The sequence below is a fragment of the Hylobates moloch genome, unplaced genomic scaffold (assembly GCF_009828535.3).
Source record: "Hylobates moloch isolate HMO894 unplaced genomic scaffold, HMol_V3 SCAFFOLD_2, whole genome shotgun sequence".
Taxonomy (NCBI): Eukaryota; Metazoa; Chordata; class Mammalia; order Primates; family Hylobatidae; genus Hylobates; species Hylobates moloch.
The window spans coordinates 14895363-14910294 of NW_026652277.1; the positions used below are offsets into that span (position 1 = coordinate 14895363).

The window sequence follows — 14932 nt, forward strand, 5'->3', positions numbered from 1 at the left end:
CAGCAAAATGTTATTTGGTGTTCTTGAACGAAACTACAGACAAAGGTGGATTTTTATAGATTTTAACCCTAGAGGAAATTCCTAGGTGTCTAGGTGGTGGGTCTCCAAATACAAGTCTGACAACTGCATTGCAGACTGCCGCCAAGGAAACAATGGCAAAGACATTTTTTTTTTTTTTTAAGAAAGGATCCGCTCTCTTACCCAGGTTGGAGTGCAGTAGTACCATCCTCCCACCTCAGCCTCTCAAGTAGTGGGGACTACAGGCATGAGCCACTACAACCAGGTAATTAAAAAAAATTTTTTTTTGTAGAGATGGGCTCATGTGATCCTGAGCTCAAGTGATCCTCCCGCTTCGGCCTCCCAAAGTGCTGGGATTACAGGTGTGAGTCACCATGCTTGGCCCGACAAAGTCTTAATAACAACTTTGAAACAGATAATGACTCAGAATGAATTCAAATGACCACAAGGACAGTTTTCCTTTTCTTCAGAGTTTATTTTGAATTTTCATTTTTGGATAACCAAGCAGCTCTTTAAGAAGAATGCACAGAAGAGTCATTCTGGCACTTTTGGATAGTACATAAGATTTTCTTTTTTTTTTTTTTTAATTTTTTTTAATAGTCACATTCAGCTCACTTGCTCAAACCAGACTCCCACGTTGGGTGAGCAAGATGAGCCCATAGGATTCCAGAGTTAATACGTAACCGTATATACAAACAGCCAAAAAACCATAATGGTGCCACAGGGATGGAGCAGGGAAGGGCATCTCTAATGTGTCCTCTAGTCTATCTTCGCTAAACAGAACCCACGTTACACATGATAACTAGAGAGCACACTGTGTTGAAATGAGGATGCTGACCCCAAATGGCACTTGGCAGCATGCAGTTTAAAGCAAAAGGGACATCCTTTAATAACTGTATAAAATCCAGGCAGTTCCATTAAAGGGGTTAAGAAAACCAACAACAACAAAAAGCGAGGGACTGTCTGTTGTCACTGTAAAAAAGGCACTTGGAGTTAATGGGATCAGGATTGGAGGACTCTTAGCGGATACAGATTTCAGTACGATTTCATTAAAAGGCTTGGATGTTAAGAGAGGACACTCAGCGGTTCCTGAAGGGAGATGCTGAGATGGACCGCTGAGAAGCAGAACAGATGAACACAAAGGAATCAAATCTTTACAACCAAATTGCATTTAAGCGACGACCAAAAAAGGCAAACCCCAAAACGCAACCTAACCAAAGCAAACTCTAAGCAAAATCAGACAACGAAGCAGCGATGCATAGCTTTCCTTTGAGAGAACGCATACCTTGAGACGCTACGTGCCAACCTAAGTTCTCAACGACAGCTTCACAGTAGGATTATTGTGACAAAAATGACTCAAGCGATGCAAAAAGTTTCATCTGTTCCCAGAATCGGAGGGAGAACTGAGGTGATCGTTAGAGCATAGCGACATCACGTGTGGTTTCTTAATGTCCCTGGCGGCGGATACGCCAAGTCCCTGGAAGGACATCTGGACACCGCCAAAGTCATCCTTTATTCCGAGTAATAACTTTAATTCCTTTCTAACATTTACACGGCAAACAGGAATGCAGTAAACATCCACGTCCGTTCCACGGCGGGGCTGCCGTTCCGTTTCCTCCACGAACGGGTACGCGCTTCCATGAGAAAGGATATTTGGCAATTTTCTATTCCACAGTCAGGTGGGTCTGCGATAGCTCATTTAATGTTAAACGCCATCAGGGGCCTCTCCTCCCGTTTCTGCCAGGGGCTTTTCTTATCTTCTCCTTGGTCATCATCATCATCGTCTTCCTCTTCCTCGTGGGCAGATCTTCTCTGGTGGGGGCTGGCTGCTGGCTCCGGGGGGGCACCTGCAGTCCGTCTGGTCGTCTCCTCCTGCAGGCTGGGCAGCTGGCCACCACTTCTCCGACTCGACCCCTCCAGCAAGCATCGCAGGGCACTGTCCTCGGGGGTACAGACTGTGGTCCCACACTCGCTGCCACTCTGTTCCACGTCATCCAGGTACACGAGCTGCGTGTAGGCCGTGCTGTCTGGGGCTCGAGGCTCTTTGTGCTGGTGCTCTTGGACGGGCGGGTAGCTCTGCTGCAGAGACAAAGCATCTCCCCTTCCCTTCCGGGCTGATTTTGGTTCATTCATATCTACGCCAGAGTCCAAACTGGCATCATTACTTCCATTCCTTCCAGCTCTTTGGAGATCAATGTATGAATGTCTAACGTGAGCGTTGGACCTGCCATCCAAGGAGACGAACCACGCCCGGGGGTGCGGAAGCGGCTTCCCACCCCCAAGCTCCATCAGCGCCTTTTCAGTCAGGAGCTGCACCTCACTGTTCATCTGAGCCAAAGCCGCATCGTTCAGGGAAGCTGGGATGGAGAGAGACTCCGACATGGATGCGTTCTGAGGGCTCCACTCCCGGGTGCCCGCGTCCTGCAGGTGCTGCTGAGAGATGGCCTGGGAAGACAGGGGTTGGGGCTGGATCTGTGAGGACGGGTGTGGGAAGATCCCGGCATGGGGATTGGACAGCTCAGCCTGTAGTCTTTCTATCTCAAGCTGCTGATCAGCCGGGACGACCAGGGGCTGGCTGACATAGGAGTGGTCCCCGGGGAGCTTCATATAATGAGCTGGGATGACCAAGGCGGGCAGTACTTTCCTGTAAACGCTGTCATTGACCTGGTCGACAGAACTGCAGCAGATTAACTGGCCGGGCCGTGGGAAGGACGTAGGTCTCTCGAGGTGATCTACTGATCGCGACATCATACATTCAGTGGGTCTGCGGTCCAGCAGCTGTTCTTTCTCAGGCGATGAAGGCGCGGGGTACAGATGTTCCTGAATGGTGAGTTTGCTTCCCGTGGAGGCTGGACCTTCTCTGTCCTGCTTTTCAAATAAAGGCTGTGGGAGCACGGTGTTGTAACTACCCCTGTAGTCATCATTGCCGGAGGACTCGTAGCCTTCTCTTTCCATAGATTTTCTTGCCTTTAAGGGAAAAACCTCCACTGACTTATGGTAGTCTTTCCCCAGCGTCCCACTTGGCGTGAGGTTATCAAAGGAGATCTGGCTTTTATCCTCTTCCTTGCAAGAGAGGAGCTCCTCCCGGGAGCTAAATTCCTGGGAGGTGCTGTAGGAGAGCTTGAGCATGGGGGTGTGCAGGTCCCCTTCGCCACCCGGAGACATCATTTCCAAATGGACTCCACTCATCAGCTCCTTCGTGCCGGGGGCCTCGGGGCGGCCGTGGCTGGTGACGGACAGCGGGCCAGGGAATTCTGACGCTCGGCGTGAAAACAGCAAGTTGATGTGTGACATGGACGTGGACTGGTCTCTTTTGGAACTCTCCAGTCCTGCAGGGAGCTGCAGTTTTCTGTGGTGCTGACGAGGTTTCAAGCACTTCCTCCTGTGCCCGAAGACACAATCCAAAGCCAAAGATTAGTGATTCTCACAATGGAAAAGTTTCAAGTTTCAGGTAAAATCCTAATTCTCAATTTCCATGGGGAGAGACAAGACAAAACAAGTCAGCAACAGCCAAAAGCCTTCTCACCCTACACCCTGTCCTTTTTTTTTTTTTTTTTTTTTTTTTTTTTTTGAGACAGCGTCTTGCTCTGTGGCCCAGGTTGGAGTGCAGTGGTATGATCATAGCTCACTGCAGCCTTGACCTCGTGGGCTCAAGTGATCCTCCCACCTCAACCTCCCGAGCAGCTGGGACCGCAGGCACATGCCACCATCCCCAGCTACTTTTTGACTTTTAGTTTTTTGTAGAGATGGGGTCTCCCTGTGTTGCCCAGGCTGGTCTTAAACTCCTGGCCTCAAGCAATCCTCCCCCTTCAGCCTCCCAAAATGCTAGGCCACCATGCCTGGCTCTTATCCTTATTTTACCCTCATTAGAGTAGGATAATCCAGAGATTTCATCTTTCACTGTCTGCAGAGCCCTTTGCCTAAATGAATTAAATGTATGACATACATTTTTCTATGACTTAAAAAAGTCAACAACTTATTAAAGAGTGTCAAACGTGACTAAAATGCTTTGTATTTTTAAAAAGAAAATTTTTCCTCTATAATGCCTTTTTTAAAATAGCTAAACTTAGAGGCTTTTATAAGCCAAGTTACTTATTTCAAAGGGGTTACTCAAGAGTTGACAACAAATATTCTTGCAAACTGAACAGACACAGCATCTAAACAAGAATAATTTCTTTTTTGAGATGGAGTCTTGCTCTGTTGCCCAGGCTGGAGTACAGTGGTGCAATCTTGGCTCACTGCAACCTCCGCCTTCTGGGTCCAAGCAATTCTCCTGCCTCAGCCTCCCAAGTAGCTGGGATTATAGGCGTGTGCCACCATGCTCAGCTAATTTTTGTATTTTTGGTAGAAACAGAGTTTCACCATGTTGGCCAGGCTGGTCTCGAACTTCTGACCTCAAGTGATCCGCCCACCTTGGCCTCCTAAAGTGCTGGGATTACAGGTGTGAGCCAACGTCCCTGGCCCAAAGAAGAAGAGTTCTGCTTTGCCCTTGAGAGTATCATCTCTTAACCAGTGTTCAGGAATACTCTGAATAAATCATATGACCACTGTTAAACTCTTTTTCATAACTCCCCTTCTAAGCAATGTTATCCACGCAGCATGCTTTACACATACTATTTGTTAAGTTGCAACTTAGATCACAAATGTGAGTTCTTACTTTTTCATGGGAAGAAAAAGTACTTCAATTTAGAAAAATTAAAAAAAAAAACCACCTCCATATCAATGCTTCTAAGTATCAATTGCCCAAGAAATTGTGAATTAAAAAAGATATTGCCAAAATGGTAACACTTTACCTGCAATAATATAAAAGGAGACACAGCAAAACCAAAAGTATGAAAGCCATTCCTCCTAAAATGGCCAAAAGAAACACCGTGTGATACGTGGTAATGTCCTGTGTTACAACGGGACCTAGAAGGTCAGAAAATGGCATTTAGAGTTTTGAACACCTTTAACTCAAAAGAGGGATCATTCATTGAGAACGCAGTGTCTGGTGCTTACTCTTCTTGGCTGGGGCATAGAGCAGTGGTCAGAGGAAAACACCCTTGGATCACGCACTTGGGGTACCACCAGCATTGCATTAGTGATTAGCATGACTCTTATGGAAGCTCCCATGGCCAAGAGAACTTGGAATGCTCAAAGACGAGATGTGGTTACGTCAAGGGCCCCTCCTAAGCGGAGAAGTGAGCCACACTTGGTAGCACGTGCTGCATTTGAAATACATGACCTTTTAATTTTAATTTTTTTTTTTTTTGAGACAGGGTCTCATTCTGTCACCCAGGCTGGAGCACAGTGATGCAATCATGGCTTACTGTAGTCTTGACCTCCTGGGCTCCATCAATCCTCCTGCCTCAGCCTCCAGAATAGCTGGGACGACAGGCACACACCACCACACCTGGCTAATTTCTGTATATTTTTTTAGAGGCAGTGCTCTCACTAAGTTGCCCAGGTGGGTCTTGAACTCCTGAGTTCAAGCAATCCACCCGCCTTGGCCTACCAAAGTGCTGGGATTATAGGCATGAGCCACTGTGCCCAACCATGTGACCTTTTCATACAAGAAGATGAATGCATGACGGTATAATGACTGCGACTCTCACCTTCAGAAAGATGGCCTGACTATCTGGGAATTTTATACTGCAGGGAAAAAAAAACCTACAAAGTTTTATACTCGCCTTTCCCGGGCAGTCAATCGTTACTGTCTGGAGAGCCCTTAGCCCAAATGAATCAGTTTAAATGTATGACATAAACTTCCTGTGACTTAAAAAAGTCAGCAACTTTTAAAACTTAATACAGGTATCAAATATGACTAAAATGATATCCATCTTTAAAAACAAGATCTCTCTCTACAATGCCTTTTCAAAATAGCTAACCTTACATGGCCACAGATCTCTTTAGAACTTATACGTAAGGTTACCAAAGATAAAAATATTTTAAGTTTATGTTGTAAAAAATCCTAAGAGGTAGCTTAACTCATATTTTATGTTCCACAGTAGTACAAATCTATCTTAATGTTACTAACAACAGATCAACAACAAAAACCTCCCCACATTCCAATATTTAGGTATTTATTGGTGTCCGAGTTTCCTGGCAGTGTATGAATACATGGGTCGAAATGAACTGGCCTCATATTATTTCAGGGTAGCATGGTTATGATTATTAAACACCACAGACACCCATTTGCTTATTTTTGATTTTTGATATTCTAAGACATAGATTTCTTTAAAAATATTCTTAAGGGGACAAATCTCCTAATTTAAGACCTAGATAAACCCAAGACTTACCAGTTTTTGAAAATAGTGATGTTACTTAAATTCACAAGAAACACCATTCTCTTTCAGATGTAATTACTTCAGTGGAGTGCGAGAAGGGGTTAAAGTTTACAAAAATTGGAGAAATAACTGACAATTAGATACTGGCTTACTTGTTCAGAGAAACAATTTTTTTTTTTTTTTTTTTTGAGACGGAGTCTTTGCTCTGTCACCCAGGCTAGAGTGCAGTGGTGCGATCTCAGCTCATTGTAACCTCTGCCTCCCGGGTTTAAGTGATTCTCCTGCCTCAGCCTCCTGAGTAGCTGGGATTATAGGCGCCCGCCACCATGCCTGGCTAATTTTTGTAAGTAGAGATGGGGTTTCACCATATTGGCCAGGCTGGTCTCGAACTCCTGACCTCGTCATCCACCTGCCTCGTCCTCCCAAAGTGCTGGGATTACAGGCGTGAGCCATCGCATCCAGCCCAGAGAAACAACTTTTTCATGCAAAGACAATTTCCACGGATGTAGCAAAGCTTTGTCAGGAGTCACCAAGAAACTTAGGGTACACATAAAAGTATTTCCAAATACTGATGCTTCGTCCTTTAAGTACTCAAAACATTATTTTTTTGTTTTGTTTTGTTTTGAGATGGAGTCTCACTCTGTCATTCAGGCTGGAGTGCAGTGGCACGATCTGGGCTCACTGCAACCTCTGCCTCCCAGGTTTGAGCAATTCTCCTGCCTCAGCCTCCCGAGGAGCTGGGACTGCAGGCGTGTGCCACCATGCCTGGCAAATTTTTTGTATTTTTAGTAGAGACAGGGTTTCAACGTGTTAGCCAGGATGGTCTTGATCTCCTGACCTCATGATTCGCCCACCTTGGCCTCCCAAAGTCCTGGGATTACAGGTGTGAGCCACCGCGCCTGGCCAGCATTATTGTTTTAATCTCTGCCAGTACAGTTCTTTATAAAATTCACAGCTATACTTCACTTCAAGGAGTTAAGGAACATATCCCAAATTATTTTGATGTTGCTTTTGAGTTCATGAAAGCCCAATATTAGTATAATTTGTTGTAATAAAGGTGGGTTGTGAGATAACTGACATATGTATCCCCACATTAAATACCATCAGAGGCTGTAGTGGGTATGCTTTGTGTTATTTTTGAGATGGGGTCTCACTCTGTCACCTAGGCTGGAGTGCAGTGGCATGATCATAGCTCACTGCAGCCTTGAACTCCTGAGCTCATGGGATCCTCCTGCCTCAGCCTCTCAAGAAACTGGGATTACAGGTGAATGCTACCATCACTGGCTAATTTAAAAAAATTTTTTTTAGAGATGGGGTCTTGCTGTGTTGCCCAGGCTGGTCTTGAACTCCTGGGCTCAAGAGATCATCCTGCCTTGCCTCCCAAAGTGCTGGGATTACAGGCGTGAGCTACCATGCCCTGGCCTGTGTATGCTTTTTATAGCCTTGAGTCTCTTCCTTCACTGCTAGGAAGCTCTCAGGCGAGCTACGTCTGGCAGTTCCTTCATGCTGCCTTACAAAAGCATACACTAGCTGGGCGCAGTGGCTCATGCCTGTAATTTCAGCACTTTGGGAGGCTGAGGTGGGTGGATCACCTGAGGTCAGAAGTTCAAGACCACCCTGACCAACACGGTGAAACCCTGTCTCTACTAAAATACAAAATTAGCCAGGTGTGGCAGCGGACACATGTAATCTCAGCTACTCCGGAGTCTGAGGCAGGATAATCGCTTAAACCCAGGAGGCGGAGGTGGCAATGAGCTGAGATCATGCCATTGCACTCCAGCCTGGGCAACAAGAACAAAACTCTGTCTCAAAAAAACAAACAAACAACAACAACGAAACCAAAACACACAAAAAAACAAAAGCATATACTGACATACACTGATCTACTGCATGATGGGAAAACTGATGGCTGAGAGTGTTTGAAATACATCTCAAATTAAAGTTCATTCTAACGCGTGGGCTTTATGGCATTTATTTTGGTACTTAAGACGTTTCTTTTCCTTCCTTTGTTCCTCTTCAGTCATAATCTATGTATTTCAGATTCAGAGAATGGGGCATTTCTGTGTGTGGTTCATGCTTATATCACTACAAAAACAATAGCATCAAGGGAAACGCATTACTCTTTTTTTTTTTTTTTTTGAGATGGTGTCTTGCTCTGTCGCCCAGGCTGGAGTGCAGTGGCATGATCTCGGCTCACCGCAACCTCTGCCTCCCGGGTTCAAGCGATTCTCCTGCCTCAGCCTCCCAAGTAGCTGGGACTACAGGCGTGTGCCACCACGCCCAGCTAATTTTTGTATTTTGAGTAGAGATGGGGTTTCACCACGTTGGCCAGGATGGTCTCAATCTCCTGACCTCCTGATCCACCCTCCTTGGCCTCCCAAAGTGCTGGGATTACAGGTGTTAGCCACCACGCCTGGCTAAGGGAAACACATTACGCTTAAAACAGATGTGAAGTGTAAATTTTCTTAGTATGGTGATATAAAGTCATTGTAACACATTTTTCCACACCTGTTTAGGAAAGACCTCCATCAAATCAGTTACTTTGTGAGTCTAAGTGCTAATTCCAGTGATAATTCCATTGCTAAAATATTTGAACTTTCATTTTAGAACTGCCTTCATGGTTCATTTACAAGAGACACCTTTTAATCACAGCACATTTCGACCTAGCTAAGTCACCTACTTTATTCACCAGTCTTGAATGTGCATGACTTTCAGATGTCTTTAAAAAGAAAAATCATAAAGGTTTGCCATTGGAGCATAAAGATTTGCCACCAAGGAAGAGATTTACTAATGAAGGCAGAAGGCAGTCCAAGTAATATAGATTCTAAAGGCAGCTTGAGCAACAGAAGCTATTGCTGGAAATAATTCTCCTGAGATGACCATTTTGAAAACAAAACAAAACAAAACAAAAAAACCCCACAACAATTCTAGAATATTTATGGGGGTAACATAGGTTAAAAAAATAAACTATTAGTCACATTCTGAAAGATATGCATTAATGCACATATCCTAAATGGAGGGGAAGACTCTCGCAGACACAAAGCAACTGGTTTGCGTTTAAGCCATTTTGGAAATGCCCCACCAGGCTTTTTGCCCCCAATGGTGACTTCCCGCTAGCATCTCTGTGGAGTGCTTTTCCCTACATGTGTGCCTATACCAGGCCACAGCTGTTTCAGGAATGAGGGAGGAGGTCTTGCTGGTCTCTGTGGGCTTTTGATGAAGAATTCCCTATGGCAGCTGTCTGAACAAAACAGCCACTCAAGACTATTTTCTATGCATTATTCTTACCCTAGATGGAAGACTTCCAACCAGAAGTCCCCTGCCTCCCGCGAAATACCTTCTTTACATCATTTCATTTTCAGACTTTTAACCATTTTTGAACAAGATGTGATCACCCTGCTGAAGTTATTTTCAAAAGCATACTTAGCCTGAACCCTCAAAGACCAAAGCAACTGATCCGCATCATCGCAAGTGTTGGCTCCGTGTTACCTGGGATGGGAGGGGACATGGCAGCCACCCAGTACCCCAACTGGGGGGCAATGTATGTCCACGTCAGCTGGCTGCCTTCCTGGTGCACAAGACCCAGACCGCTCTTCAGCCACGTTCCTGTGGAATTGAGAAAGAGATGTTAGCTACAAGCACACCAAGCTCCTTTGTAAGGCTTGAGCATGTTGTAAAAGTCATCTTAAATATCTTAAATGTCATGTTTATGACCTATAAGATAACCAAGATGGCCAAAGTGTCATCTAGGGACCCCAAGCAGCTTTCTGGAGAAATTCTTTTCAATTTCCTTTCAGGGAAAGATAAGCAACTTTAGCGTTCTTTTGCCTTCTCAATTAAATTACTTTCAGCCACTTTATCAAACACCCCTGCTTCCAAACACAGATGATTTTAGCAGAAGCCTTTGGAACTCAGAAGCAGAATAAAGGCAGCATGATGGGGGCTAGTCGGAGTGAAAAGAGAGGGGGAAATCTGGCTCCATTCAAGCTCTTTGTCCTTAAGCAACTTTTCTATCCAGAACTGCAGACTGGCTATATCAGAATTACCTAGGGGTGTTTTGAAAAAATAGATCCCTTCATCCCATCTTTGCAAATTCTCACCCAGTAACCCTGGCTTCGGTGAGCATTTTTAAAAGCTTCCAGTTTGTTCCAATGCTGGGAAACACCAAATACATCAAGGTCCCTGCTGCATCTTCCAGTTATTACTTTAGCTAGCATTTGAAAGTAACGAGCACCTGCTATGCACTAGCTATTCGCAGCACACATGTCTTACAATACACCATCTATAATTCTCACCACAACACTGAAGACTGGTGAGTTAGAAAACTTTTCCAAGGCCTCTTGGTGGCCAGGAGCAGAGTGGGATAGAACCTGGGGCTGCCTGACCTCAAGGCTGTGCTATTTCTTCTGCTCTACCAGGCTGCATTTCCTAGAAACCTTCCCAGCATTTGATTGCATTTTTACTTTGTGAAGTTTCTAGGAGCAAACTCATTGAAGAGGATGAACTTGCCCGAGGTTGTTGGGCTATTTCCCAGCCAAAAATGGATGCCTTTTCCTGGGCTCACCTGCAGAGAGCCTTGCTCTGAGGCCTGCGATGGTAGCTGTGGGCAGAACGCCAGGGAGAGGCTGGGCGAACCTCTAGACGGCCCCCGCACCCACTCCGACCTATCAGCATGGAGATGTCCCGGCATCCACAGGGCTCCTGGGCAGCTCACCTCTCTCCTATAATCACCCTCACCTGAAATGGCCACGTGGGCGACCCTGTGGCTCTAAGGCCTAAATAGATCAGCTGTGCACCAAATGCAGGCATGCGTCATTTAACAGGGATACATTCTGAAAATGCATTGTTCATCGCTGTGCAAACATCGTAGAGTGTCCTTATGCAAACCTAGATGGTACTGCCTCCTACACACCTGGGCCACACGGTCTAACCCACTGCTCCTAGGCTACAAACCCATACATCATGTGACTGCACTGAATACCATAGGCCACTGTCACACAATGGGAAGTATCTGTGTATCTAAACATGGAAAAGGTACAGTAAAAATACAGAATTATAATCTTATGGGATCACCATTGTATATGTAGTTCATCTTTGACCCAGTCATCATCCTGTGACTCCTGCCTCTATTCTACCCAAATGCTTGCCTCGCTTAGCTACACGCCTCATGCAGAGGTGGCGGTAATGGATTTTTATTCCCCCTGAAGAAAGAAACAATACTTGGGCTGCTTCGAGGCCTTATCAGTTGCCATAGCAACATTCAAATGCAGTGGGTAGAAAGATGCCCTCGGTGATACCTCCCCTGGCAGCCGCTCCTCTGCTCACACGGCAGTGGCACACAGTGGGCAGGTGGGACAGGTCAGGCACCAGCGAGGGCTTGGCATCTCCCCCTTCCCATGCCACAGGCTGGATTACTGCACCAGCTGGTTTGGGCTCCAGAAAGAGCAGAATGTAAGCAAGGTTTTGCAAACGGGTATGAGGGCAGGGATGCCCGGTCCTGGTCCATTTCCCGAAGCACACCCTCCTAGAGATCACTCTGTTCTACAGGGCTACTGTACTAGGGGAGCGACAACGTAAGATGTTTGACACATTGAGGAAAAGGGACTGGGCATGGTGGCTCATGCCTATAATCCCAGCACTTTGGGAGGTCAAGGTGGGAGGATCACTTGAAGACAGGAGTTCGAGACCAGCCTGGGCAACAGAGTGAGACCCCATCTCTACAAAAAATAATTTTAAAAAGTAAGAAAAAGGTTTTCTCTGATGGTAGGAAAGCTTTCTCGAAGGTAGAGAATGTTTACGACTGCTCCTACTCCCGCTCCAGGCTTGGCGCCCGTTCAGCTCATGACTTACACATCGTATCCCCTCCCCAGAGCTGGCCCACTATAGTGATGCTCTCAGCCTCTCTGCATCAGCCAGGAAATGGCTGTGCATTCTTTGGTTTGCTGTTTTCCCCACATTAGATTGTTGAGTCACTGCTCGTCAAACAGAGCAGATTCTGGGTTAGGCTAAACGTGACCCAGAGGGTGAGAGCTGGAAGCAGAGTAAGTCCTGCTCATTCATGAGTGCACACCTGCCTTTCTCCTGCCTTTCTCCCTAAGTTGCCTTTCCCTTCTATAACACACAATAATCAATTGAAACAGACTTTAAAAAATAGCTCCACATTGGCTGGGGGTGGTGGCTCATGCCTGTAATCCCAGCACTTTGGGAGGCTGAGGCTGGTGGATCACTTGAGGTCAGGAGTTTGAGACCAGTCTGTGCACCACAGCAAAATCCCATCTCTACTAAAACTACGAAAATTAGCTGGGTGTGGTGGCTCACACCTATAATTCCAGCAACCGGGGAGGCTGAGGCAGGAGAATCACTTGAACCTGCGAGGCGGAGGTTGCAGTGAGCCGAGATTGCACCACTGCACTCCAGCCTGGGCGACAGAGCAAGACTCTTTCTCAAAAAAAAAAAAGAAAAGAAAAAAGAAAAAAGGAAAAAAACCTCCACATTACATTTGGGACAAGCGTAGTGGGTGACCACATATACAGACCCCACCAGACTAATGCGTTCCCAAGTTCACTCTGGAGGGCCTGCAGTCCAGCAGTGGTGCTGGTGGAGGCCAGAAAGTCCACTGGCTGAAGAAGACATAGCTGCTTGGAGGGTCACCTGGGGTGGGTGTAGAAGGCTTGAGATGAGTTTAGTTTTGATGAACAGGCAGGGGTTGTCAGTGATGGGGAGAGATGGAGCAGGGTGTGAGCCAGGAGAAAGAGGAGGAGGACATTCTGCCCAGGGATCAGTGTGCACAAAGGCCTGGCGTGGTGGGCATGGATGACATGTGAGGATGGAAGTGGGGATGGGAGCATGGAGGTCTCGGGTGAACAGGACGGAGCAGCTGTGCCCGGGCTGGAAAGGAGTTTGGCATCCATCTGGGACGAGCTTCACACCCCAATTGCTGCAGGAGGCCATGGGGGGACCTGGAATTGGAGGCACACATGGTTGGAGCTTCTCCCACCTCCTTCCCCTCTTCTACCCCCATAGGGTTTGGCTGTGTCCCCACCCAGATCTCATCTTGAATTGTAGCTCCCACAATTCCTGCGTGTTGTGGGAGGCACCTGGTGGGAGAAAACTGCATCATGGGGCGGGTCTTTCCTATGCTATTCTTGTGATAGTGAATAAGTCTCAGGAGATCTAATGGTTTTATAAGGGGGAGTTTCCCTTTGCAAGTTTTCTCTCTTGCCTGCCACCATGTAAGATGTGCCTTTTGCCTTCCGCCATGATTGTGAGGCCTCCCCAGCCATGTGGAACTGTGAGTCTATTAAACCTCTTTTTCTTTATAAATTTCCCAGTCTCAGGTATGTCTTTATCAGCAGTGTGAAAACAGACTAATACAGTCCCCAACGTCCTCTTTAGTTCCTGCCAGGCAGTCTTCACAATGCACACCTCTACCCATTCTGCGACTTTGCCTGCAAATGTAGCTCCAACCTCATATAGCTTTTCTCTCTTCCAAAAATCTACCCAGTCTTTCAAGATTCAAATCAAGCCCAGTGTTTTTCCAGAGGACTTTCTAGGACACATGGGTCTTCCGTGTCTCGGCACATCCTGGGCAAGTGTTACTGCATCATCCATTTGCCAAAAACACACGTTGCCTTCCGTGGCTAGCCTGTGGCCCTCAGTCTTATCTCCTTTCTCAGATTGTAAACTCCATGGGTGTGGCCTGTGTCTTGCGTTCCTTTTGTTTTCTTCTCAGCACCTAGAGACATGCATAGAGTAGGAACTCCAGAGAACTTCAGGATGAGTGGAAGCTACAGGTGCAATCAAAAAATAATATCTGGTAACCTGTGAAAGGTTGGGTGCAGTAGACAGGGAAGGATATCCCCATGGCAGTGTGACCATACCTGGGATGCTGCCCTTTCAAACTAAAGGGAACAGAACCAGCTGGGGAAGAGCCTCCCATGGCTAAAGTGTGACACTCTTTGGGGATTCAACAATCATGCTGTTACTGGCAAAAGCATTTCATGCTTTCCGTGTTTTCTGGGAGGAAATAAGCTCCAGAGAGTACGAGAATTAGCAAATTGTGTACTAGAAACACACGCTTCTCACGGCAGAATCATGATGCCACTGTGGGACACAGACAGTTTCACCACTGGAGCAGCAGGCACCAGGGCCAGGATTCTTTACTGGTGGTACCGGATGGCAGAGCACACAGGCATCTGCAAAGTCTCTTCTGCTGAATATGGGATCTCTGGGTGTTACAACCAGGAAGGGTGCCCTTTCATCACGCGGTGAGAGCCTCGGGCACTGCTGAGACAGAGCAAGGGAGGAACCAGGTTGTTCCTGCTGCACGGACCAAAGAAAGCTCCACTGCAAGGCCTCTCAAGTCAGCCCACCTGCCCCTGAGCATGGAGGCCTTGGGATGCTCCCGGGTGAGGACATCTGCCCAGAGGGCTCTCCTGCTTAAGCCTGTCTTCTTGGGGTCTGATGTGACAGCAGCCCAGCTGGGCTACCTGCTTAAGCCCCCTTCACCCTGAGCTTCTCTTTCTGCCCTTCCCAGCCTCTTCCAGGGGCTTACCACTGCCTCTTAGTGTCCTCTGCACAAGCAAGCAGCTGAGGTGACTGCTGGGACTTGCAGACTCAAGGCAACGTCATGTGGTGAAGGCAGGCAG

General features: G+C 46.8%; 1 protein-coding gene across 1 annotated transcript in view; it reads right to left on the reverse strand.

The window, feature by feature from the left end:
* Positions 1–302: 302 nt before the first annotated feature.
* The window catches only part of FAM171A1 (family with sequence similarity 171 member A1), a 163098-nt gene continuing 148468 nt past the window's right edge, over positions 303–14932 (reverse strand). Inside the window, exons 6-8 of the mRNA XM_032162904.2 lie at positions 9774–9890; positions 4812–4926; positions 303–3400 (exon numbers count right to left, since the gene is read on the reverse strand). Of these exons, the coding sequence (XP_032018795.1) occupies positions 1714–3400; positions 4812–4926; positions 9774–9890 (1919 nt within the window). The 3' untranslated portion in view covers positions 303–1713. The remainder of the gene's footprint in view (positions 3401–4811; positions 4927–9773; positions 9891–14932) is intronic.